Genomic DNA, 27,907 nt, shown 5'->3' on the forward strand with positions numbered 1-27,907 from the left:
GAACCTGGGAGGCAGAGGTTGCAGTGAGCCAAGATTCTACCATTGAACTCCAACCTAAGCAACAGAGTGAGACTCTGTCTAAAAAAAAAAAAAAAAAAAATAGAAAAAATGAAAAACAAAACAAACACCATGTGATCTCATCAGATGTGGAGTCTTAAAAAAAAAAAAAATTGATCTCGGCCAGGCTCAGTGGCTCACACCTGTAATCCCAGCACTTTGGGAGGCCAAAGTGGGTGAATCACTTGAGGTTAAGAGTTGGGGACCAGTCTGACCAAGATGGTGAAACCCCATCTATACTAAAAATACAAAATTAACTGGTCATGGTGGTACATGCCTGTAATCCCAACTACTTGGGAGGCTGAGGCAAGAAAGTCACCTGAATCCCGGAAACAGAGGTTGCAGTGAGCTGAGATTGTGCCATTGCACTCCATCCTGGGCAATAAGAGTGAAACTAAAGAAAAGAAAAGAGTTGATCTCATAGAAGTAGAAAGTAGAATAGTGGCTACTAGAGGCTGGAGAGGGGAAATTACAGGGGAGGGGACTGGAAGTAGCTAATCAATGGGTACAAAGTTGCAGTTAGACATGAAGAATAAGTTTGGGTGTTCTATTATACACTAGAGTGACTATAGGAAATAATAATGTAGTGTATATTTCAAGTTAGCCAGAAGAGCAGACTTTGAATATTGTCACCCCTCAAAAAATGATAAATATGTAAAGTGATAGATACAGTAATTACCCAGATTTGATTATTATACTATGTATATACGCATTGAAGCACCACATTTTACCCCATAAATATGAACAGTTACTATGCGTCAATTATGTATTAGTCCATTCTCTATATATTTCTTTTTGGGGAGGTGGGGGAGGCGTGGTGACAGAGTCTCTGTTACCCAGGCTGCAGTGTAGTGGTGCAATCTTGGCTCACTGCAACCTCCGCCTCCCAAGTAGCTGGGACTACAGGCACATGCTGCTATGGCTGGCTAATTTTTTGTATTTTGGTAGAGACAAGGTTTCACCATGTTGCCCAGGCTGGTCTCGAACTCCTGAGCTCAGATAATCTGCCTGACTTGGCTTCCCAAAGTGCTGGGATTACAGGCCTGAGTCACTGCGCCTGGCCTTTTGTAAATTTCTTTATAGTCACTGCTATAAAGAAATATCTGAGACTGGGTAATTTATGAAGTAAAGAGGTTTAATTGGCTCATGGTTCTGCAGGCTGTACAGGACGCAAAGCGACTTCTGCTTCTGGAAAGACCTCAGGAAACTTCGAATCATGGCAGAAGGCAAAGGAGAAGCAGGCATGTCTTACTTGGCCAGAGCAGGAGAGAGAAGCAGGGAGTTGCCACACACTTTTAAACAAGCAGATTCACCAGCACTAAGTCACGAAGGGGAAATCTGCCCCCATGATCCAGTCACCTCCCACCAGGCCCCACCTCCAACACTGGGGATTACAATTCAACTTGAGATTTGGGCTAAGACACAGATCTGAACCATATCAAAATGTATATTTTTTAATGTTTTAAATAACAAAATTAACTTTGCTCATCAAAAAATATTTAAGAAGGGCCGGGCGCGGTGGCTCACGCCTGTAATCCCAGCACTTTGGGAGGCCGAGGTGGGTGGATCACGAGGTCAAGAGATGGAGACCATCCTGGTCAACATGGTGAAACCCCGTCTCTACTAAAAATACAAAAAATTAGCTGGGCGTGGTGGTGTGTGCCTGTAATCCCAGCTACTCGGGAGGCTGAGGCAGGAGAATTGCCTGAACCCAGGAGGCGGAGGTTGCGGTGAGCCGAGACCACACATGCCATTGCACTCCAGCCTGGGTAACAAGAGCGAAACTCCATCTCAAAAAAAAAAAAAAAAAAAAAAAAACTTAAGAAAAATATAATACAAATTTGGGCAAAAATATTTGCAAAACCCATAGTTGATAAAGGATTTTAATCCAGACTATTTGTTGTAATCTCTTATTTCTAAAAAACTCAAAAATAAGAAAACAGGCCGGGCGCGGTGGCTCAAGCTTGTAATCCCAGCACTTTGGGAGGCCGAGGCGGGTGGATCACGAGGTCGAGAGATCGAGACCAACCTGGTCAACATGGTGAAACACCGTCTCTACTAAAAATACAAAACATTAGCTGGGCATGGTGGCACGTACCTGTAATCCCAGCTACTCAGGAGGCTGAGGCAGGAGAATTGCCTGAACCCAGGAGGCGGAGGTTGCGGTGAGCCGAGATCGTGCCATTGCACTCCAGCCTGGGTAACAAGAGCGAAACTCCGTCTCAAAAAAAATAAATAAATAAAAATAAAAAAATAAAATAAAATAAGAAAACAATTGTTGAGCCAACAATTTCATAAAAGCTAGCCGACATCATTCATCATAAGGGAAATGCAAACTAAAACCACAATGAGATGCCACTACATGCCCACTAGAATAATTAAAATTAAGAAGACAGACAAAGCCAAGCATTGGTGAGGATGTGGAAATATTAGAACCCCTAAACATTGCTCTTGACAATGTAAAATGGTGTAGCCACCATGGAAAACAATTTGGCAATTTTTAAAACTTAAACATTCACTTACATAAACCCCAGCAATTCCAATCCTGCCCAAAAGAAATAAAAATGGGCCAGGCACGGTGGCTCAAGCCTGTAATCCCAGCACTTTGGGAGGCCGAGACGGGTGGATCACGAGGTCGAGAGATCAAGACCATCCTGGTCAACATGGTGAAACCCCATCTCTACTAAAAATACAAAAAATTAGCTGGGCATGGTGGCACGTGCCTGTAATCCCAGCTACTCAGGAGGCTGAGGCAGGAGAATTGCTTGAACCTGGGAAGCAGAGGTTACGGTGAGCCGAGATTGCGCCATTGCACTCCAGCCTGGGTAACAAGAGCGAAACTCCGTCTCAAAAAAAAAAAAAAAGAAAAAGAAATAAAAATGAATGTCCATACAAAGATGTGTACACAAATATTCCAAGTAACACTATTCACAATAGTCAAAAACTGAAAATAACCCAAATACCCATCAACTAGTGAATGGATAAACAAAATACGATATATCCATACAATGGCATAGAACTCAGCAATTTTTTAAATTTCTGATTTATTATTATTATTATTATTTTATTTTTATTTTTATTTTTTTTGAGATGGAGTCTCACTCTGTCACCCAGGCTGGAGAGCAGTGGCACAGTCTTGGCTCACTACAACCTCCATCTCCCAGATTCAGGCAATTCTCCTGCCTCAGCCTCCCAAGTAGCTGGGACTAAAGACACATGCCACCACCCCCAGCTAATTTTTTTTATTTGTAGAGAGACGGGATTTCACCATGTTAGCCAGGATGGTCTCGATCTCCTAACCTCGTGATCTGCCCGCCTCAGCCTCCCATAGTGCTGGGATTACAGGTGTGAGCTACCGCACGTCATCACTCTAATGTTTTTTAAAAAGGCCAGCTTGGCCAACATGGTGAAACCCTGTCTCTACTGAAAATACAAAAATTAGCCAGGAATGGTGGAGGGCACCTGTAATCCCAGCTACTCAGGAGGATGAGGTAGGAGAATCTCTTGAGCCTGGGAGGCAGAGGTTGCAGCGAGCTGAGATCGTGCCACTGTACTCCAACCAGGGTGACAAAGTGAAACTCTATCTAAAAAAAAAAAAAAAGACCAAACTGTTAATGTATGTAACAAAATGGATGAACTTCAAAAATGTGCTAAGTGAAAGAAGCCAGTTACAAACAACTATGGTTTTATTTGCATAAAGTTTCTAGAAAAGACAAAACCATAGAGACAGAAGGAACTGAGTAGTTGTTGGGGCCTGGGGTGGTGGCAGGGCATGGCTCAGAAGGAGGGTGAGGCACCTTTCACGTGGTAGAGGAATTCTAAAATCTGGGTGTTGGTGGTTGCATGACTCTATAAATGGGAAAATTTTATAGCATATATAGTATACCTCAAAAAGTTGTTTAAACATGACACTAAGAATAATTGAAGTATCTAAGTCCTAAGGAAAAAATAGTTCTGTGGGGTACATTGTACATTTGCACTTGTCCTCACTGGTCTCTTATGCCCAAGGAACTGCTGTTGACCAGAGAATAATAGGAAAGCTAGCCAGCCTCAGAACATGCTTTTGAATCCAGGTTTGGCCACTTCCTAGTCAAACGAACTTAATCAAGCATGAAGTATCTTCGATGTTTCTCATGTTGTGGTTGAATTACCTGCACAGCAGGATTGTTTGAGACAAATGAGACCTTGTACCTGGGCACTCAGTAAATGCTAAGGTACGGGTTAACCTCGTTTTGTAGTTGCTTGATTGTTGAACTTGTTGCCTGTGGCGATCATGCTTCATGCTAGGAAAGATGCTTTCCACCCAGGAACTGCAAAGGCTTTTTTAATTGGCTTGTTTTCATGGAGTTTTCTTTTTTGTTTTTGTTTTTGTTTTTTGAGACCGAGTCTCCCTCTGTCACCCAGGCTGGTGTTCTCTGCTCACTGCAAACTCCACCTCACAGGTTCAAGTGATTCTCCTGCCTCAGCCTCCCAAGTAGCTGGGATTACAGGTGTGTGCCACCACACTGGGTTAATTTTTATATTTTTAGGAGAGACGAATTTTTATTGTGTTACCCAGGCTGGTGTCGAACTCCTGGGCTCAGGTGATTCACCCACCTCAGCCTCCCAAAGTGCTAGGATTATAGGCATGAGCCACCAAGCACAGCCCATTTATGGAGTTTTTTAAAACATAGTTCTGAAAACTGTTCCTCAATAGAATTTTAGATACACTGTCCAGGCACTATGCCTCATGCCTGTAATCCCAGCACTTTGGGAGGCTGAGGCAGGCAGATCACTTGAGGCCAACCTGCCCAACCTGGCAAAACCCCATCTCTACTAAAAATTTTTTTAAAAAATTGTCGGTGTGGTGGCTCCCTCCTGTAGTCTCAGCTACTCGGAAGGCTAAGGCACAAGATTGCTTGAACCTGGGAGATGGAGGAGAATTTTAGATAAACTGTAACATTAAATTTCAGGATGGACATGCCGGGCATGGTGGCTCATGCCTATAATCCCAGCACTTTGGGAGGCCCAGGCGGGCAGATCACGAGGTCAGGAGTTCGAGACAGCCTGACCAACATGGTGAAACCATGTCTCTCAAAAAAATACAAAAATTAGCTGGGCACAGTGGTGCATGCCTATAGTCCCAGCTACTCAGAAGCTGAGGCAGGAGAACTGCTTGAACCCAGGAAGCAGAGGTTTCAGTGAGCCGAGACTGCACCACTGCACTCCAGCCTGGGCGACAGACTGCAACTAACTCCGTCTCAAAAAAAAAAAAAAAAAATTCCGGATGGACAGAAATTATACAAAATAAAATCGTAGTGTTATAACACTATAAAGTAACAAAATAACCAATCAGTCATGACAGATCCCATACAGACTTTTAACTTGATATTCACCAGATACCTGTAAAAGAAATGATAGATACCCATTAGCTCATTCTGTTGTCCAAGGAATAAAATTGAGTAGGTGTATTTTAAATGAATTAGACCTAAACTCAAGTTTTAGAAAATTCAATTTAAATTGGATACTGTCCTGAAACTGCCTATTTTTAAGGCTAATGTGATTACAGTGGTGAACATTATTCACTAGGTTCCCATAAAAGGTTACATTAAACATCTGTGTATGCTTCCACTTGGTCCAGAAAGGATTTAGTACTGCTCACAATGTTACAATACAAGTTAATAAAATAACTGAAAATGTGGGAGGCTGAAGCTAGGAACAGGGAGAGTGAGTTATGTGGAACCACAGTGAGGTTATTGCGTAGTGTGTGGGACAAAGGCCTTCACACATGCCAGGACACACCCTGAAACTTGGTTTCTGAGCTTTTATATAGTCAACTCAGTGACATAAATGAAAGCAGTAGGAAAATCACAGGATCCACAGATTAAAAATTAATAATGTAAAAAACAGTTGCTTGAGAAATGCAAGGGTATTCCTGACACTAAAATTAGAAGTATTTTCTATAAGTTGCCCTAGAAAGAATATTGTGCAGTGAGCATAAGGAACATTTTCACACTCAACCCAGAGATGGGGTTCACCACACCACAGGACAGGGCTCAGTGTGGACCACTGGCCACCCACAGCACAGTGAGTGGGAGCAGGGCTGCCTGAACCCACAGCTGCCAGACAGACAGCACTACACTCATGTCAAGTGATGGGAAATAACCCTTTGATTTTTATTTTAAAACGAAAAATGTATCCCAAATGTCAATGCAACCAAAAAAATCATTTGATTGCATTATATTAGTGCAGAAATTATACAAGAAATGTTACTCTTACACTTCTTATTGTCATGTTTGTTTGCATTTTAAAGTAATTAACAAGAATTTAAAAGCAAAAAAAAAAAAGACATTTGTTTTACTCATCTGAGAATTCGATGTTATCCTTGAGTATACTTTCAATATAAAGGTAGTTGTAGATAGCAATACCAGAAAGAAAATGTTGTCAATATGAAATGGAGTCATTACATATTTTAATTTTTAAACTTTAGTTTAAATGTTGATTTAAAAATCAAAATTATACTTTAAAATTTTAAAGCCTTGCTTTTAAAATATAGGTTTAAATTTGCTATTATTATTTTTATTTTACGTAACTTAAATTCCTTTGAATAAAAGTAAAAAATACTCACACATGTCAGTTGCTAAACATATGACAATCACATGGCAATTCTCATTTTCACTAATTCTCATTTCAGAAAAAGATATGAAATGTACCTTAATAATTTTCTTTTTATGCTTTCAATTTTTACATAGCTTCAGATGTCAAAAACAGACTACGTTTTAGTGTGAATTACTCTTTTCGGGCACATAAACACACGAAAAAAATCTGAAATTATTTTTATTTAGTGTTATTCATCTTAGTTGCTAATGGAGACATACTAAAATTAATCTTCACATTCATATCCCCATTGTTTTAAAAAATGTATGAGATGTATAGGGAAGGAAAAAAACCAGAGCCTGTGAATTAAAATGACAACAGACAAATTAACAGGAGAAAAGACATACAAATTTTGTTTATGTTTTTAATTTTATATGCACAGGAGCAGCACAGAAAAGAAATGAAAAACGCAAAAAAAAAAAAAAGAGGTTAGAATTGGGAGCTTATATACCATTTTAACAAAGGGTGACAAACTGTGGAAGAAGTGACTACAAATGAAAGGGTTTTTGGGCTCCTAGGCTTGATACAATTGTGAGAAAGGAGGCTTGGCACAGTGGCTTATGCCTGTAATCCCAGCACTTTGGGAGGTCGAGGTGGGCGGATCACTAGGTCAGGAGTTCGAGACCAGCCTGACCAACATGCTGAAACCCTGTCTCTACTAAAATTACAAAAATTAGCTGGGCGTGGTGGCAGGCGCCTATAATCTCAGCTATTTGGGAGGCTGAAGCAGGAGAATCGCTTGAAGCCAGGAGGCAGAGGTTGAGGTGAGCCGAGATTGTGCCACTGCACTCCGGCCGCGGCAACAGAGTCGAACTCCATCTCAAAAAAAAGAAAGAAAGAAAGAAAGATAAAGGAAAAAAAATTGTGAGAAAGGGCTATTTTAGTAAGGTTTGCTTATGCAGACTCATCTTGGTGACAGCTCTCTGTCTCTGTGATAAAGATCACTCTTCTCGTCCTAGTACAGGGTGGGGGATATTTATGCTCTTCTTTTAGGCAGAAAGGGGGAGAGCAGACAGCTCTTCTTATATCTGATGTTTCTCAGTTGCCTTCAGCTCAAAACAGTCAATATGCCAGTGTGACATAATTGGGGGTGACATATTTTGATCCCTATCAGTATCCTAGCCTAGCTCTGAACAAATGTTTAATTATATCTAAAGAAGTTGCACTAGCTGTCTAAATATTTAATGACTTTGCAGTATCCTTTTCTACGTGTTTGTTTATGTATTTTTTAGTTGAAATAGTTGTATTATGGCTATTTTTAAAAAGTTTTTATGTTTTAGAAATAATGTTAAAATAACATGATATGGTGCCTTATAAAGAAAATATTTGTTTTAAAATAATAAAAGCAGTGTAAAAGAGGATGAGCTATAGATGAAAAGAAATTGGCCACGTGTTGATAGATGTGGAACCTGAGTAATGGGTACCTGGAGGTTCATTCTCTCTACTTTTATAAGTTTGAAATTTTTCCTTGTAAAACATTGAAGTAGCAGCCATGGAATTCACCATGAAGTGTTTAGAAACCTTTAAAAAGTAAATACATGGGCTGGACACAGTGGCTCATGCCTGTAATCCCAGCACTTCGGGAGTCCGAGGCAGGTGGATCACCTGAGGTCTGGAGTTGGAGACCAGCCTGGCCAACATGGCAAAACCCTGTCTCTACTAAAAATACAAAAATTAGCCAGGCGGCCGGGCGCGGTGGCTCAAGCCTGTAATCCCAGCACTTTGGGAAGCCGAGGCGGGTGGATCACGAGGTCGAGAGATCGAGACCATCCTGGTCAACATGGTGAAACCCCGTCTCTACTAAAAATACAAAAAATTAGCTGGGCGTGGTGGCGCGTGCCTGTAATCCCAGCTACTCAGGAGGCTGAGGCAGGAGAATTGCCTGAACCCAGGAGGCGGAGGTTGCGGTGAGCCGAGATCGCGCCATTGCACTCCAGCCTGGGTAACAAGAGCAGAACTCCGTCTCAAAAAAAAAAAAAAAAAAAAAAAAAAAAAAAAAAATTAGCCAGGCATGGTGGTGCATGCCTGTAATCCCAGCTACTCAGGAGGCTGAATGGGGAGAATTGCTTGAACCCAGGAGGCAGAGGTTGCAGTGAGCCGAGATCGTGTCATTGCACTCCAGCCTGGACAACAAGAGCAAGACTCCATCCAAAAAAAAGGTAAATATGTGGAGGAATCATGGGGACTTGGCTGTATGCTAGTCCAACATGTTTACCCATGAGGAAGTTGAAGTGAAGAGAGATTGTTGTTGCTTTTCTGTTTCTTCAATGTTATCTAAAACATCTACCTAAAAACCACTGTGCCTGCAATCCCTATTTTACTCTTGATATCAACACGTGCTCCAGAAATTCTGTCTTGATTCTTGGTTCAAGCACTTCTCTGTAATTCTGTCTCAGGCTTCAGCTCAAACCTAGAGTTTTGTCCCCTATAAAGCAGTTTCAGTCCTCACCAATGAATCTAACCCAACCACAGGACATTAAGGTTTATCCTATGAGCTAAATTTACAATTGGCATCTTTGCAATGTCTTTTTGAATTGTGGAAGTACCACAAGTTTCTGAGCTTTACAGACCTGCGGGAATCCTCATTAGTGTCTTGTGTTGCTTTAACAAGGTACCCTTGTATGAGATCCCCTGTACTTTATCCTGAGAAGAGTGGATTTTCTAAAATAGTGGTTTTAAAGAAACCCAGTAGAAAATTAAAGAATAGAAGATGGTTTAATATGTATAATAAAGGGTGGTAGTATGCATAGTGGTTAAAAACACATGCTGTAAAATAAGATGTCCTGCCATTAGCTGCTTTGCCGCCTTGGGTGGGTTACTTAACTTCTCTGAGCACAGTGACAACAGCCACCTCTTCCAGCTTTGCGAGAATTAAATGCGATCATGTGTTAAAATACTGTGCACGGTACCCTCGACGAAATAAGAACTGCGTAAGAACTAAATAGGGATTATTGTGAGTAAGACCCTTACTGTGACATGCAGGAAATTAACACAAAACGAGAAAAGGTATTGCGAAGGACAGGAGAAAACAGCAGGAGCCGAAGCCTGAAGGAATGAGCTGAGGCCTGGGGGCGCTGAGAATCCCAGTCCCGCTGGGCTGGGCCTCCAAGCTAGGGAGCTTCGGGGAGTGCGCTGTTTGCAGAGACAAGTGGGCGGTGATGCTGCTGTTTCTGCAGGAGGGAGAGGGCAGGTCCCTGAGCAGGGATCCCAGTAAATGCTTCGTAGCTGGAATGCCCTCCCTTTCCAGATCACCGTGGGCTGAAGCATAAAGGCCTCCCGCCTCCCCGCGGTGCACATCCATCCTCTGGCGAGGCCAGCCCGGCATCCAGCTTGGTCCGGTGGCCAGAATGCGCCCAGGCTATGGCCGCCCCTCCATAGGCCTCCGTTTCCTGGGTGCTAAGTGAGTCGTAAAGCAAGGGCGTCCGATGGGAATCTCAGTTTCTCCTCTGCCTGCCAGGAGGCCATGTGGAGCGGTGGATGTGTGTGTCACTGCAGGCGCGGGGCGAGGGCGGCTCCGGAGAAGTCCAGGGGCTCAGCATGCCCCGCTTTCCACAGCCCAGCTTCGGGCTTCTGCTCAAGATGGGGTTTCTCTGGCGGGGACGTGTTGGGCGCGCCTATGGGATCACTTGAGCCTTGAGCTCGAGACCAGCCTGGGCAACATTGTGAGAACCACCATCTCCCCAGCTCCCCTGCCAAATCTCTAAACCAAAAAAAAAAAAAAAAATAGCTGAGTATTGTGGTACACACCTGTAATCCCGGCTACTCGGGAGCCTGAGGGCAGAGAATAGCTTGAGCCCAGGACTTGGAGACCAGCTTGGGCAACATGGGTAAAACCCCGTCTCCAGGAAAATACAAAAATTAGCGGGGCGTGGTGGCACGCGCCTATAGTCCCAGCTACTTGGGAGGCTGAGGCAGGATTGCTTGAGCCCGGGAGGGCGAGGCTGCAGTGAACCGAGACTGCACCATTGCACTCCAGCCTGCCCGACCAGGCAGAGTGCGACTCCGTCTCAAAAACTAAAAATAAAACTAAAAAAAGATCAATTTCTCAAGCCCCTCACTGACCTCTAGCCACATGCCTGTTAGCTCTGGGATCAGCACCGTGTGGGCTTACTTCCATGGCTGGTTGGGTAGTCGGGTGACCATACGACCGTACCCCACACAATTTGGAGCCCTTTCCGCTCTGCAGGTCCTGGAGCAACCCGAGACCCTTCATGGATTAATGGACCGGTGAGCACGGGCTGCACGGCTTCCGTGCTCTCCTCTTGTCACAGCCTTTCCTACACCTTAGAAACCAGACAATGGGGTTCAACATTTTTCTTTTTTTGACCAAGTTTAGATTGATTACTCCAGTCTTGGTTGTTTTTTTTTTAATTGCATTTGGAAACCTGTTATAGTGAAGAATTCTTATGTGAACTTTTATAAAAGTCTGGAGTCTATGGTTCCTGTGTCTGAGTAAATCCAGTTAAATTTGTTTTTACGTAGCATGAGTGCTGGCAACTGGAAGATCTGTCACCATGAGGCAGTGGAGTTACTCTCTTCACCGCCATCTTGATAACAGCATAATGCGGGACTCATCTTTACACACGTGTGTGTGAAGTGTGTGAGCATGGGTTTGGATGGCTCTTTGGAGGAAATTTTTTTAAGGAAGCCTGCAAACTCCTTTACTGGATTAATGGGAGCATCAGAGGAAGATTCTAGAAGGAAATGTAAACCTAGGGAAACAAGATGAAAACTGAGAGGTTTAGCCACCCCCTTCCAAGGAAAAATATGTTTTTCTTATCAACTGGGAACCATTTGGGTTTGTTGACAATGGTGACAGACAGATGTAGATATAGACTATGCCATAACTTACAAGATTGTCCCTGACACTATGAAATCAGAATTCGATTCTCTAAACACTAATAAGCCTGCACTCTGGCTGTTTCACTTCTACTCCCCGTCCAGTGATTTATACCTAATTTTGTATTCATCGTTTTGCATCTCTTTTTTCAAAGAGGGCCTTCCAAATTGCAAGCATTAAACCTCACAGTGTTTGGATCCACCTTTGTATGGAATTCTGAGTCCTTAAGAAAAAGTACCAATCCTTCTTTTTTTCCTCCAAAGAATCTATGTTGATTCTTAGAAATGTGGCTGCCAGGAGCAGTGGCTCACGCCTGTAATCCCTACACTTTGGGAGGCTGAGGTGGGTGGATCACAAGGTCAGAAGTTCAAGACTAGCCTGGACAAGATGGTGAAACCCTGTCTCTACTAAAAGTACAAAAATTAGCTGGGCACAGTGGTGGGTACCTGTAATTCCAGCTACTCGGTAGGGTGAGGCAGGAGAATCGCTTGACCAAGGAGGCAGAGGTTGCAATGAGCTGAGATCACACCACTGCACTCTAGCCTGGGCAACAGAAAAAAAAAAAAAAGAAAGAAATGTGGCAGTTGTGATAAGCATGAAGGAGGAGATGCCTGGGACAGGCCACAGAGTCTGAGAACCCTGACGATCAAAGGCAGGCAAATAACTGCTGTGGGAAGGTTGTGAATGTCCCCACGGAGTGTTTTTTGAACATTTACATAACCTCTTTTGTGTGTAGCTACTAATGTAGTCATTTGCTTCCAAAGCCCTTTTGGATAATTTTGCCAATATGAATTCATAAGCCCTTCATTTGCTTTTGAGATGAAAAATGTTCTTTTCAGAGTGTCTTGCTTGCTATAATAATAGGTGAGGTTGAGCACAGTGACCTCATGGCTCTGGAACAAATGAAAAATCGCAATTCACAGTTAACTCCTAGTTGTGGTTTTTTTTTTTTTAATGAAAAAAGAAATAATTATCCCCAAAATGTGTAATTTTTAAAGTTCCTTTTTTATGCACCTCGTATGACTGGGTCAAGTTTAATCCAACTACACAAGCATGTCCATTCCTAATGGACATAGAAAATGTAAAAGATAGAAGCTAAAACAGAACTTGCCATTATGATTTTTTTTTATGGCTGAGATGATGGCTCAATGAGTTAAGTTACTGAATACTAAATCAAATTATGCTGCTAATTATATTTATAGTTAATGTATGATATTAACTTTGACATAATTTGCATTTCGGGGGACTTTCTGGAGTGATAAAACTATTTTGGGCCAGGCACAGTGACTCACGCCAGTAATCCCAGCACTTTGAGAGGCCGAGGTGGGTGGATCACTTGAGGTCAGGAATTTGAGACCAGCCTGGCCAACTTGGTGAAACCCCATCTCTACTAACAACAACAAAAAATACATATATACAAAAATCAGCCGGGCATGGTGACAGGCACCTGTAATCCCAGCTACTCGGGAGGCTGAGGCAGAAGAATTGCTTAAAACCTGGAAGGCGGAGGTTGTGGTGAGCAGAGATTGTGCCACTGCACTCCAGCCTGGGTGATAGAGTGAGACTCCACCTCAAACAAAAAAGAAAAAATTTACAGTTTGACTTGAGTAATGATAACATGCATGAATACATTTTTCATCATACTAAACACAGGGCTGGTGCATTTTACTATGTAGACTTCCACAAAGAAAATCTGAACACTACTTGCACAAAAAACCATTGTTTGCATTGTTTTCTCTTAACTTTTTAAAAGGTTATTACACGTTTTTTAAAAAATTTGTAACTCTTTCAAACTTTAGGAATTCTTTGATCATGTGAAAAAACTTTGGGACGATGAAGGCGTGAAGGCATGCTTTGAAAGATCCAACGAATACCAGCTGATCGACTGTGCACAATAGTAAGTTGTGTCCTGTACAAGTCACAGGGCCCTTTGAAGAATATGATTGCATGCATGATTATGCTGCGTTCTCAGTACTTCTGAAGTTTCCTGAGTGCAAGAAATGAATCATTAACCTTTTATGACAGCAATCAACTTTTAAAATGAGACATGTTTAGTAGATGAAAAATTGAAAATCCAGTAAGAATCAATGTTTCTGAGAACCAGAAAGTTTCATTCATTTTGTCCTGATTGTTGTCTTCTGTTCGCTTCATTTTTTGACTTTTATGTAGAGCTACATGCGTATTGGTAAGTTAAAGTGTACTTACATCGTTATTGTTATGTTTTGATTTTGGAGCAGGAGCCTCAAATTAATTTTAAAGTAATACAAACCTTGTGATCAAGGACAGGTGCTTACTTGAAGTAATGTGATCATTCTGTACACATTAGAAGTATACCAGAAGGCCAGGCTCCATGACTCATGCCTGTAATCCCAGCACTTTGGGAGGCCAAGGTGGGTGAATCACCTGAGGTCAGGAGTTTGAGACCAGCCTGGCCAATATGGTGAAACCTGTCTCTACTAAAAATACAAAAATTAGCCAGGTGTGGTGGAAGGCACCGATAATCCCAGCTGCTTGGGAGGCTGAGGCAGGAGAATTGCTTGAACCTGGGATGCGGAGGTTACAGTGAGCCAAGATTGTGCCACTGCACTCCAGCCTGGGCCACAGAGAAAGACTGTGTCTCAAAAAAAAAAAAAAAGAAGAAGAAGAAGAAGTATACCAGAACCTTGAAAATAGATGATAATGAATGTAATAAGTAAATATTTGATGAAAAATGTAATTAAAAAAGGAAAAAGGACACCCATGCCAGGGCTGGCTCATTGTTTTTTCCTGAAACACTTACTTTCTATTGTGTTGTGTTTTGCTTTGTCTGATATAGTCTACTACTATTAGAAAATAATGGTCCCTAGAACAATATGAAATTATTAAGAAGTGCTAGATATGTTTGCTGTTTTGATAATTAAAAACTGTATTTGACTAGTTGTTTTATGTAACTCTGTGGATAGCAAGAAATGAACAATTTTACATTTTAAATCTGTAAACTCTAAAAATGTGTACACATGGAAGAGATTCCAGAGCATAAAATCTGGGAATTTGCAGTATTTGGAACCAGTGAGTGGAGCTGCATTGTGGATGTTGATTTCCAGGAGCAAGTGGTTGTGTCGGCCCAAGCTCCTGCTCGCTAGGTTCTGCATCCAGTCACCATCCCCCGTGGGATGGGCCTGGAGCACCCAGTGAAGCCCAGAGAGTGAGGTCCCAAGGGTCCCGTGGCAAGAGCTGGAAGAGGAGGAGGAGAAGGCACTGAGCATGGGTGGGGAAAAGTAGAGTGGCCCTAAAGAAGTGAAAGAGGTCGATGGGGTCAGACACCCCCAGGGCCGAGGACCACAGCAAGGAACTTGGGTTTTCTTTCAACTGTGCTAGCAGCCATCAGCTCCAAGCTGAGGTTGTCAGGAGAATAGAATGCAGAAGGCAGAGACCCTGTGGGGTGCCTTGGGTCAGGTCAGGGTGGCCAGGCAGGTGAGTGCTGGAAGCTGAAGGGGCAGAACCGCCTGGTGGACTTAATGAGGGAGGTGGAGGAAAGGGGTTCAGGAGGGAACAGGGTGAACCACAGTGCCATTTACTGCAATGGGGACATCTGGGAGACCTAGGAAAGAGATCCAGCTCTGATTTGGAGATGTTGAGTTTGAGATGCCAAACAGAGATCCATGTAGAGACATGGAGCAGTCAGTCTGCTGTCCGATCCTGGAGCTTGGAAGAGAGGCAGATGGCCCCAGTGTGCCTGTCATCAGCTACTAATGGTACGCAGAGCATGGGAATCCAGAGTACACAAGGAGTACCTGCAGAGAGGAGAAGGCCCTGGGTCTGAGAAAGTTGTTTCAGACAAGGAGGAGCTTCACAGCACACCCAGCAGAGGGCACGGGTTATCCAGGCCAGACTCTGGAGAGGCCCGGAAGGAGAGCTGATGGTCCTAGTAACATTGTACTTAACCTCTTTCTTACCTTGTCCAAGGACAGGACATCCCACACTCGGTCCGCTGGCATGTGATGAGTGCACTTGGCAAGGCAAAGTATACTAAAGCATCAAAAATGGAGCGCACGCCTGCTGAGAACACCCTCAAAGGACCATAGAAAGGGTTAGCCACCTTCACTGTATAAGCTAAAGAAAATATTTACTCACAAAAATTTTTAATTAATGAAAAAAGTATATAAAATGTCCTAGCCGGACACTGTGGCTCACACCTGTAATCCCAGCACTTTGGGAGGCCGAGGCGGGTGAATCACCTGAGGTCAGGAGTTTGAGACCAGCCTGGCTAACATGGTGAAACCCCATCTCTACTAAAAATACAAAAATTAGCCAGGCATGGTGGTGGGCACCTGTAATCCCAGCTTGATGCTGAGGTAGAAGAATTGCTTTAACCTGGGAGGCAGAGGTTTCAGTGAGCCAAGATAAATACACCTTCATTTCAGCCTGAGCAACAGAGCAGGACTCCATCTCAAAAAAATAAAAAGAAAAAATGTCGATTTCCTGCCATGCATGGCAAGCTCTTCAAGACTTTCCTTAAATAATGTTTTGAAATTGGCCCTGCCCTTTAGTTTACATTTGTGAATACACTTCTGTGGTTGTTCTCATGTTATTTGGTTGCTTTACGTCTGGATGTGGGAGTTGGAAAGGTTCTCAGTGGAAATCCAATATAGTCTGAACAGCCTTAAGAGGATTGCAGGTGCTGAAAAGGACTTTTATCTTTTCCTCTTACTCTCACTCACTCTTTCTGCAGTATTTCAATCATTAAGCAGTCATTCAAGGCACAACAGAAGCTGGCATGATGGTGCACACCTATGGTCCCAGCTACTCAGGAGGCTGAAGTGGGAGGATCCCTTGAGCCCAGGAGTTTGAGGCTGCAATGAGCTATAATTTTGCCACATACTGCAGCCTGGGCAACAGAGCAAGACCCTGTTTCAAAAATAAAAGACACAACAGAATTATATGTTAATTAACAGTGCTTTAGAGGTGGGAAGAATATACCAGGAAAATGCTAGCAACTGAATTTCTAAAGAAGTTCATAATAATATTAAAATTCATACATCTCCATATTTGAAGTTATTGTGGAATATGCATCTTATCATCCTTTTTCAGTATTTCACTATTTATTGCACAAAGATAGGCCCTGGAACACCACAGTTCTGCTCAATGTCACATTGGAAATTTCTCTATTGTAAAAAAAAAAAAAATGGACAAGTTATTCCTGCATCACCATAGTGATAGAATTTAATAATTTGATTTAAAATAGAATATGCAAAAATAAATCATGTAAAAAGAAATGGTGTGAACTTGACAATAGGCAGATAGAAATTCAGATTCTGGCCCCACCCCCGACCACTGTGTGAGACTTTAGGCAAATTACTTCTATGAGAAAATTAAGAGAATCTATACTCATACGGTTTTGGGATTAAATAAGTAGATATCCCAAGTTCTCAAAATAGTACCTGGCATTTAGTAAGCGCTAGGTAACTGTTATCACTTGCTAGGATGTGACTGATGCAGAAACTGACACCCAGAGAGGGTGCCCACCTTCACAGGTTCCCAGAAACAGATGAGACCAAAGCCGAAATTGGCTGTTTCTTTTATATTTATTCTTTCAAATTACAGAAAGCTGCACATAAAAACTGCCTTGTGAGCGAGGCCCCAGGGCCTCAGGCCAAGACTCCCTTCCAGACTTATCAGGAATAAAACACCTTTAGCCAAAGCCTCCGTTCCAGCTTTCTGAACCCCGGGCCTGACAGAGTTACAGAAACCAGTTCTCCCTCAAGGCCTCGCTATCTTAGGCTAATCGTAACTTCTCCAACTGAGCTTGTTTCATCCATTTTAATACACATGGGAATCATGTTGGAGCAATAACCTTTGCATCCTAATAACTATCTTGTTTTTCCTCTAGGGTTAGATTCTGGGATTGAGGGATGAGAGATTTCAAAAACAAGTAACATTTCATTGAGTCTTTTAGACTAACATAGGGCTGCTAAATTTTCTTACTTTGCTAAAGAAGAGGTTAAAAAAAATATAAGCTGCTTCCATCTCCCACCACCACTTCATTAAAAAAAAGGACATTTCAAAATCAGGCCAGTAACTGGACATGACTCAGAGCGCAGTCTTCCAACCACGAGGCTCCTGGGTCTTGTTCAGCCCGCTAGGTTTTAAATTCCCCAGGGAATATGTCTGATTCATATTTAAATGTCCAGCTCCAGTCAGCAGGCGTGGTAGCTCACGCCTGTAATCCCAGCACTTTGGGAGGCCAAGGCGGGTGGATCACTTGAGGTCAGGAGTTCAAGACTAGCCTGGCCAACATGGTGAAATCTGGTCTCTACTAAAAATACAAAAATCAGCTGTGCATGGTGGTACACACCTGTAATTCCAGCCACTCAGGAGGCTAAGGCAGAGGTTGCAGTGAGCTGCGATCACTGCACTCCAACCTGGGCAAAACAGCAAGACTCCATCTCAATAAATAAATAAATAAATAAAAGTCAGTGCTATCTGAAATATGTGAATTGGTCAAGCAAGAGCTGGTATTTGATGTGGTACTGGCAGAAAAAGCCAACCCTTGTCTCCTTCATGGGTCCATGCTCACTCGCCTTTCCCCATGCTAATTCCCACTATTCCTGCATGTTTTCTATTTTCTTTATATCAAACTTGCTCTTGGAAAAGCTCTGACTTAAATCTTGGTGGGCACTAAGTCACTGTGTTACCTTGCTCAACAGAATTGCATCTTTTTTTTGAGATGGAGTTTCATTTTGTTGCTCAGGCTGGAGTGCAATGGTACGATCTTGGCTCACTGCAACCTCCACCTCCGGGGTTCAAGCAGTTCTCCTGCCTCACTCTCAGAATTGCATCTTGAACCTTAGTGCTTATGAAGAAGGTAATAATTCTAAGACCTCTTAAAGTCATTTCTTCCATGGCAGGAGTCATGGGAGTCTTTTGGGCTTCTCAGTGATGCTGAAATTGTTAGGGCCTCAGGAGGCCAATCTGCCAGTTAAGAGAATCCAGTAGTTCCCCAAAAGGCTCAGTGTGGAAGTCCCCAGCAGTTCCACTCCTAGCTGTAAACCCAGGAGAATTCAAAACGTACCTTCATACAAAAACTGGTAGATGGATGTTCGTAGCAATATTTGTCATCCTAACTAAAAAGCAAGAACAATCCAATAATCATCAAATTAGGAATGTAGAGACAAAATGTGATACATCCACACAGTGAAACATTACTCAGCAACAAAAAGGAATAAAGTGCTGACACATGCTACAACATGGATGAAACTTGAAAACATCACAGTAAGTGAAAGAAATAAGACTCAAAAAGACACATATTATATGATTACATGTATATGAAATGACCACAATAGGTAAATCTACAAAGACAGAAGTCAAGCAGTGGTTTCTAGGGGCTAGGGAGAGGGAGTACTTAAGAGTGACTGCTAATGGATGGAGGGTTTCTCTTGGGGATAATGAGTAACTTCTGGAATTGGATAGTGGTGATGGTTGCACAATTTTGTGAATATACTGAAACCATGGAATTTTATATGTCAAAATGGTGTCTTATGCGAAATTACACGTTATATGAATTATATCCCAATTTTTTTAAAAAAGATGATGGGGGAGGGAATAATCCAGGGCAGGAAAGGCAATGGGAGCTCCGTGGTCAGGCCTGGCCACAGGCACAGTCTAGGGGAGCACCAATGTGAGGACAGAGATGCTGCCTCGTCCTTCAGGCCTCCTTGGTGAGTCAGGGGTCCTCTTCTGAAGCACAGATTAAGGTCTGAAAATGTGTTTATGAGGCCTGCTTCTTCATACTTGACCCACGAAAAACACATGCCCCCCACATGCCCTCTCCAAGCCCGCAATTGTGTGTGTGGATAGGGACCTCCAAAACTGTAAAGGACACATGGCATAAAAAAGTCTAAGGCTATGAAGGTCTGTGTTGTGCTGCTTGGCATGCGAGGAATGGAAACATGCTAAGTGACTTCAAGGAAAGGGGGATTTCTTCTGAGGATCCGGAAGCTGGTATTGAGTCAGAGGCCCTGTGGGGAAAAGCTCTTCTGCTCTTGCCTTCGGGCGTTCCCACTTCGCCATCCCTGTTTACTCCTCTATCCCTTGTCCACTCCATAATCTGCACCCGAATTCCAGAAGGAGCAGGAGAGATGGGCTTTGCTAAGGCCAGGTCAACTCCTACCCAGCCTTGACCCCTCACACGGGCCCACTGGCCGGTTGCTGGGGCTCATTTGGCCCAGTCGGTGGCCACTTGTGTGTCCCTGAGCAGGTGCTGTGATGAGGCAGGGCCAGCCAGGTGGCACTGACCAGCTGCAGCACTGATGTGATTGGAGGACCATGAGAATAATTATGATCACCGAGCTTTAAATATTGTGTTTTCTGTAAAAATGAGTGTCCTTGAAGCATTGAGCAAGCTGTGCAAATTATCAGAGATTATGTTTTATACTGAATTTCCCAGTTCCTACTGTGAAAACTTAAAAACAACCCCTACTGAATTATCCCCAAAATTCATTTCCTCTAAGTCCTAATACTTAGTGATTATGTAACCATGGAAACAGTTATTTTGGGAGAAAGAAAATCAGAGAGAATTGGATCTTTAGAATAGCTTTATAAAATCGGACTTTGCTTAATGGAACTTTAAACTCAGCAGCTCATAGAGTGTAGGTTCTTATGCTCAGTATGACACATGGTAAGCTCCTTTAGGGGTACATCCATTTCAATAATGGTTTTTGGATTCTCTAAAGGGAGGGACTATTGCAGAAAAAAAGAAAAGAGCAGCAACAAAAGTCAAGTGATTTTCCTGCTGCAGTCCCAGATCTGTTTTCTGTCAGCTTTCAGGAGCTTTCATGACCCCATTGGCCCTTTGGCACTGATTTGATCCTATGGCTGTCAAGTCCTAGAATACTCAGCTTTCAGGACAATCTGGAAATTTTTAGCACAAATGAAGTTTCAACTTCAAAGTTAATTTTTTGCAGGTCAGTTTAAAACGAAAAGAACTGGCCAGGTGTGGTGGCTCACACCTGTAATCCCAGCACTTTGGGAGGCCAGGGTGGGTGAATCAGCTGAGGTCAGGAATTCGAGACCAGCCTGGGCAACATTGTGAAACCCTGACTCTACTAAAATTACAAGTATTAGCTGGGCATGGTGGTGTGCCCCTATAATCCCAGCTACTCAGGAGACTGAGGCAGGAGAATTGCTTGAACCTGGAAGGGGAGCAGTGAGCTGAGACCATGCCATCGAACTCCAGCCTAGACGACAAGAGTGAAACTCAATATCAAACTAAATAAATAAATGAAATATTTTAAAAATAAGATGAAATGGTTAGGAAGAATGAATATCGTGAAAATGGCCATACTGCCCAAAGTGACCTATAGAATCAGTGCTATCCCCATCAAACTACCATTGACTTTCTTCACAGAATTGGAAAAAACCACCCTAAATTTCATATGGAACCAAAAAGAGCCCACATAGCCAAGACAATTCTAAGGAAAAAAAAAAAAAGCTGCAGGCATCACGCTACCTGACTTCAAACTATACCATAAGGCTACTGTAACCAAAACAGCATGGTACTGGTACCAAAACAGATATATAGACCAATGGAACAGAACAGAAGCCTCGGAAGTAACATCACACATCTACAACCAACTGATCTTTGAAAAACCTGACAAAAACAAGCAATACGGAAAGGATTCCATATTTAATAAATGGTGTTGGGAAAACTGGCTAGCCATATGCAGAAAACAAACTGGAACCCTTCCTTACACCTTATACAAAAATTAACTCAAGATGGATTAAAGATTTAAACACAAGACCTAAAACCATAAAAACCCTAGAAAAAAACCTAGGCAATACCACTCAGGACACAGGCATGGGCAAAGACTTCATGACTAAAACACCAAAAGCATCGGCAACAAAAGCTAAGATTGACAAATGAAATCTAATTAAACTAAAAAGCTTCTGCACAGCAAAAGAAACTATCATCAGCGTGAACAGGCAACCTAGAGAATGGGAGAAAATTTTTGCATTCTACCCATCTGACAAAGGACTAACATCCAGAATCTATAAAGAACTGAAACAAATATACAAGAAAAATCTACAGAGCTTAAACAAATTTACAGGAAAACAAACAAACCCATCAAAAAGTGGGCAAAGGATATGAACAGACACTTCTCAAAGGGAGACATTTATGCAGCCAACAAACATATGAAAAAAAGTTCATCATCACTGGTCGTTAGAGAAATGCACATTAAAACCACCTTGAGATACCATCTCACTCCAGTTAGGATGTTGATCACTAAAAAGTTAGGAGACAACAGATGCGGGAGAGGATGTGCAGAAATAGGAATGCTTTTGCACTGTTGGTGGTAGCATAATTAGTTCAACCATTGTGGAAGACAGTGTGGTGATTCCTCAAGGATCTAGAACTATAAATACCATTTGACCCAGCAATCCCATTACCTGGTATATGCCCTAAGAATTATAAATCATTCTATTATAAAGACACATGCACACATATGTTTACTGCGGCACTGTTCACAATAGCAAAGACTTGGAACCAACCCAAATGCCCATCAATGATAGACTGGTTAAAGAAAATGTGGCACATATACACCGTGGAATACTACACAGCCATAAAAGTGGATGAGCCCATGTCCTTTGCAGAGACATGGATGAAGCTGGAAACCATCATTCTCAGCAAACTTAACACAGGAACAGAAAACCAAACACTGCATGTTCTCACTCATAAGTGTGAGTTGAACAATGAGAACGCATGGACACAGGGACAAGAACATCACACACCAGGGACTCTCAGGGGGCGGGGGGCTAGGGGAGGGATAGCATTAGGAGAAATACCTAAATGTTAGCATAGATGACGAGGTGATGGATGCAGCCAACCACCATGGCACATGTATACCTATGTAACAAACCTGCATGTTCTGCATGTACCCCAGAACTTAAAGTATAATTTAAAAAATTAAAAATAAGGCCGGGCGCGGTGGCTCACGCCTGTAATCCCAGCACTTTAGGAGGCCGAGGTGGGTGGATCATGAGGTCAAGAGATCGAGACCATCCTGGTCAAAGTGGTGAAACCCCGTCTCTACTAAAAATACAAAAAAAAAAATTACCTGGGCATGGTGGTGCATGCCTGTAATCCCAGCTACTCGGGAGGCTGAGGCAGGAGAATTGCCTGAACCCAGGAGGCGGAGGTTGTGGTGAGCCGAGATTGCGCCATTGCACCCCAGCCTGGGTAACAAGAGCGAAACTCCGTCTCAAAAAAAAAAAAAAAAAATTAAAAATAAGATGAAAGGACTATAATTTTAAAATATGCATATTACTATGTGCTGTTGAATTTATTAAATATATAGCAGCCACCTGGATGCATATACATGTTCTTTTTACCTCTCAGTTTGATCTCTACCTCTAGCCAAATTTATTTTCAGGGTTGTTTTTCTTTTTTTTTTTTTTTTTTGTTTTTGAGACAGTCTCACTCTGTTGCCCAGGCTGGAGTGCAGTGGCATGATCTCTGCTTACCACAACCTCCACCTCGTCGGTTCAAGCGATTCTCCCTCCTCAGCCTCCCTAGTAGCAGGGGCCCACCCCCATGCCTGGCTAATTTTTGTATTTTTAGTAGAGATGAAGTTTTACCATATTGGCCCCGCTGGTCTTGAACTCCTGACCTCAAGTGATCTGCCTACCTTGGCCTCCCAAAGTGCTGGGAGCACAGGCGTGACCCACTGTGCCTGGCCTCTCAGATTTGTTTTCTAGATCTGCAAAATTGGAAATGTTCCTGTTTATGGGCACTACAATAACATTTACTTTAGCTATGAAAAATAAACGTAGCAGCAGGGACTAGGTAGGTAGACCAGATGTCTCTGTGTATGGCCATCAGCCCCTATTAACTTTATTTTCTGTAAAAATGACTATCCTTGAAGCATTTTCCTCTGGAAACCTTGCCCTGAGGCATCAAGAAGAACATTTTTAGTGGGATTACCACAAATGATTTTGTGTGTAAAAACTTTTTAAAATATCTCAGAAAATCTACTTTCTTGGGTGGAGAACTGCAGTGGCTTCCCATTCCTTATCTAACGTAACCCTCAGACTTCCTATGCCGAAAGGATGCCTGGAACAGGATGTGATTCAGGGCCTGGCCTCTGCCCAGCATGTACGTCACAGGAGACTATGATGACAGTGGCCATTCACTGTACGTACTCCTAGATTCATAGTGTGGAAATCAGGACTTCGCATTAAACAAAAAATCAAGTTTTTGAAGCCTTAGAGCTGGATTTGTCAGCATTTCTTAGAAATGGAACACTTTGTCACACAGAACTGTGTGGAATGCCAGTAACAGAGGGAGAGACCGTGGCTCAGCAGGCAGTGAGGAGCTGGAGCCCCGCCTTCACCTGTGGCCTGCTGCTCTGTGGCTCCTATGTTGCCTCCAAATGTGAGCCTTCACACGATGCAGTTTAAAAACTAGTGCCAGTTTTCAAAATGTGCAGCAGCTGAACCAAATGCAATTTATAGCCAATGCCAAAGCAAAGTGGTATTTTATTAAAATGAATACATGAAACCAAAGTGAATTTTAATAAAATAAATTTTAGTTTTACAGTGAGCCAAGATCATGCCACTGCACTCCAGCCAGGGCAACAAAGTGAGACCCTATCTTGGAAACCAAAGAAAGAAATTTTCTTCCACGTTGAATTCCTAACAGTCTCTAACAGCTCTTCACATTCCATAACATAAATGTGACATCCAATAAACATTATATTTACAGCATTGTCACCTGTGGGGACATGACAGTTATTCTGTGAAGAGATCTTGGGCCCTGCAGGTGAGCCCTAGCTCAAGTGGCCTTGGGCGAAGCAGGATGTGTGTCCTCTGGGCCTCTTAGGGACTCGCTTCTACCATTAGACTACTCAACAGGTGCTGCATTGTCTACAAAAATGACCAGAACGTCCTTCCAAACAACACATTTGAAAGAAGATGAAAATATGTGCATTTTTTTTTTTTTTTTGAGATGGAGTCTTGATCTGTGACCCAGGCTGGAGTGCAGTGGTGCAATCTCAACTCACTGCGGCTTCCACCTCCTGGGTTTAAGCGATTCTCCTGACTCAGCTTCCCAAGTAGCTTGGACTACAGGCACCCAACACCACGCCAGGCTAACTTTTGTATTTTTAGTAGAGACGGGGTTTCACCATCTCTACTAAATATTTTAGTCACATAATATTTTATAGGAGTTTGAGATACACAGATAGATGTATTTTTCAAAACTCAACAGATATACACTTAAAATTTGTGTTTCATTGGACATACATTTTACATTGAAAGAAAAAAACATGAACAAATATTGATTCTTAGATAACAGTATGAGAGCTGCAGTATTTCGGAGGAAGTGTATTGCCATCTTCCCTTTTTTGAAATACGTCAAAAATAAGATGGGTTGAAGAATGGATAAATGGATAGATGTGTGATTTTTTTTTTAAATACAATAAGAGGAAGCTGGGCACAGTGGCATTGCCTGTAATTCCAGCTACTCAGGAGGCTGAGGCAGGAGGATCACTTGGGCCTCAGAGTTGGAGGCCAGCCTGGGCAATGTAGCAACAACCTGTCTCTAAAAAGAAAAAAGAAAACAGAAATGGGCTAAAAGTACAGTAAAATGAAAATGTCAGAATGTAAGTAGTAGGTATTCAAGTATTCACTGCAAATTATTTCTAATTTGTTTTATGCTTGGAATTTTCATAATAAAATGTAGGGAGAATAAAGAAAAAAATATGTATGTGTAGCTGTGATTAGGAGCTTACAGAAAAATAAATTACATAGAAGCACAGATTAATAAATCAACAATGCCCTACAAATTACAGTGTGAAATATAAGACACTTGTGTGTGTGAGGTTTTATCACAATACTTTTGTTTGCTGAATTCTTTGAAACACCTCCAAGGAATCCAGGGAACTCAGGGAAAACCACTAAGTCCTGTGTTACTATTAACAAAGGTACAGTTTCAGAATTATTTAAGAGGCATGTCCCTCTGGGCAAGGTGCCTCACACTATGGGAGGCCCAGGCAGGAGTACTGCTTGAGCCCAAGAGTTTGAGACTAGGCTGGGCAACATGTTGAGACCTTGACAAATTATTTTTTTTAATTAGCTGGGCATAGTGCCACCCACCTGTAATCCCAGCTACTTCAGAGGCTGAGATGGGAGGATTACTTTAGCCCAGAGTCGAGGCTGCAGTGAGCAGTCATCATAGCATTGCATTCCAGCGTAAGTGACAGAGTGAGGCCCCGTCTTAAAAAATAATAATAATAAAGAGGTGTGTGCTCTGCATTGCTTCGTACCCAAGTGTAGCTGCAAGACAGCTCATATTAGGCCAGATGCAGTGGCTCACACCTGTAGTCCCAGCACTTTGGGAGGCCGAGGTAGTCAGATCTGAGGTCGGGAGTTCAAGACAAGCCTGACCAACACAGTGAAACCCTGTCTCTACTAAAAATACAAAACTAGCCAGGTGTGATGGCACATGCCTGTTATCCCAGCTACTCCGGAGGCTGAGGCAGGAGAATTGCTTGAACCTGGGAAGTGGAGGTTGTGGTGAGCCAAGATCACACCATTGCACTCCAGCCTGGGCAACAAGAGCGAAATTCCACCTCACAAAAAAAGATAGCTCATATTTATTGAAATTTGACATGTGGAGACACGTTTTATGCACATTAGAGGAGCTAACGTAGTAATCCTCACACTAACCAATGAGTTCATTATCTTCATTTTGCAGATGAGGAAACAAAGGCACATAAGATTACACAAGACTGGCCGGGCACGGTGGCTCAAGCCTGTAATCCCAGCACTTTGGGAGGCCAAGGCGGGTGGATCACAAGGTCGAGAGATCGAGACCAACCTGGTCAACAAGGTGAAACCCCGTCTCTACTAAAAATACAAAAAATTAGCTGGGCATGGTGGCGCGTGCCTGTAATCCCAGCTACTCAGGAGGCTGAGGCAGGAGAATTGCCTGAACCCAGGAGGCGGAGGTTGCGGTGAGCCAAGATCGCGCCATTGCACTCCAGCCTGGGTAACAAGAGCGAAACTCCGTCTCAAAAAAAAAAAAAGATTACACAAGACTACACAATACCAACTATTACTTGATTGATCTGGGATTTCAAATTTTAAACCTAATTATGAGAGACTACTTTAGATTAAAAGTTTACCAACCATTCTGTGAGCAAGAGATGCATGCTAGACACTGCCAGCCACTGAATGCCAGCCACTGAATGCAGCATGGACCTATGCATTTGAAGAAGGAGACTGCCACAGGGACATCCTTTTTCTCCAATTCTGAAGGGACTTTCATCAACTTCCATTTCCATCCACTTCATATCTTAAATGAAGTTTTCAAATGAAAGCCAGGATAGCTTTTTTTTTTTTTTTTTTTTTGAGATGGAGTCTCGCTCTGTCACCCAGACTGGAGTGCATTGGCTCAATCTTGGCTCACTGCAACCTCTGCCTCCCAGGTTCAAGCTATTCTCCTGCCTCAGCCTCCAAGTAACTGGGATTACAGACAGGCACATGCCGCCACACCTAGCTAATTTTTGTATTTTTAGTATTGCCAGCGTTTTACCATGTTGACCAGGCTGATCTCAAACTCCTGGCCTCAAGTAATCTGCCCACCTCAGCCTCCCAAAATGCTGGGATTACAGGCATTTTGGGCCCAAGACAGCTTTTTATTTACATATAGAGGTCCTTATGATCAAGAAAGTGAAAAGACAGCTCAAAGAGGGGGGAAAATGTTTGTAAATCATGTATCTGATAAAGGACTTGTATCTAGAAAAAAGAACTCTTACAACTCAATAGTAACATAAATAAACCAACTTTTAAATCAGCAAAGGATCTAAGTAGACATCTCCCAAGTAAGACTGATGAATGGCTAATCAGCCACGAAAATATGCTCAGCATCTTTAGCCATTAGGAAAACACAAAGCAAAACCCCAATGACACTCCACTTCATAACCCTAGGATGGCTGTGCCCAAAAAGTCAGGGAAAACAAGTGTTGCTGAGGATGTGGAGCAATTAGGACCCTCAGAGGCTGCTGGTGGAAATGTACAATAGTGCAGCCACTTTGGAAAACAAACTGGTAGTTCTAAAAAACGTTAAATACAGTTACCATATGGCCCAGCAATTCCACTCCTAAGTGTATGTCCAAGAGAAATGAAAATATACATCCCGGCTCACACCTGTAATTCAAGCACTTTGGAGGCCGAGGTGGGTGAATCACTTGAGTTCAGGAGTTTGAGACCAGCCTTGGCAACATGGCGAAACCCCTTCTCTACGAAAAATTATCCAGGCATGGAGATGTGCACTGGTAGTCCGAGCTACCTAGGGGGTCGAGCTGGGAGGATGGCTTGAGCCTAGGAGGTCGAGGC

At 42.7% G+C, this 27,907-nt stretch overlaps 1 protein-coding gene across 3 annotated transcripts in view; it reads left to right on the plus strand.

Moving 5' to 3' along the window:
- Positions 1-27,907, plus strand: part of GNAL (G protein subunit alpha L) — a 193,066-nt gene that overhangs the window by 124,421 nt on the left and 40,738 nt on the right. For all 3 annotated transcript variants that reach the window (XM_003924858.4, XM_010335582.3, XM_003924856.4), the window contains one exon: positions 13,333-13,430. In XM_003924858.4, the coding sequence (XP_003924907.1) occupies positions 13,333-13,430 (98 nt within the window). The remainder of the gene's footprint in view (positions 1-13,332; positions 13,431-27,907) is intronic.

This window comes from Saimiri boliviensis, chromosome 13, assembly GCF_048565385.1.
Source record: "Saimiri boliviensis isolate mSaiBol1 chromosome 13, mSaiBol1.pri, whole genome shotgun sequence".
Taxonomy (NCBI): domain Eukaryota; kingdom Metazoa; phylum Chordata; class Mammalia; order Primates; family Cebidae; genus Saimiri; species Saimiri boliviensis.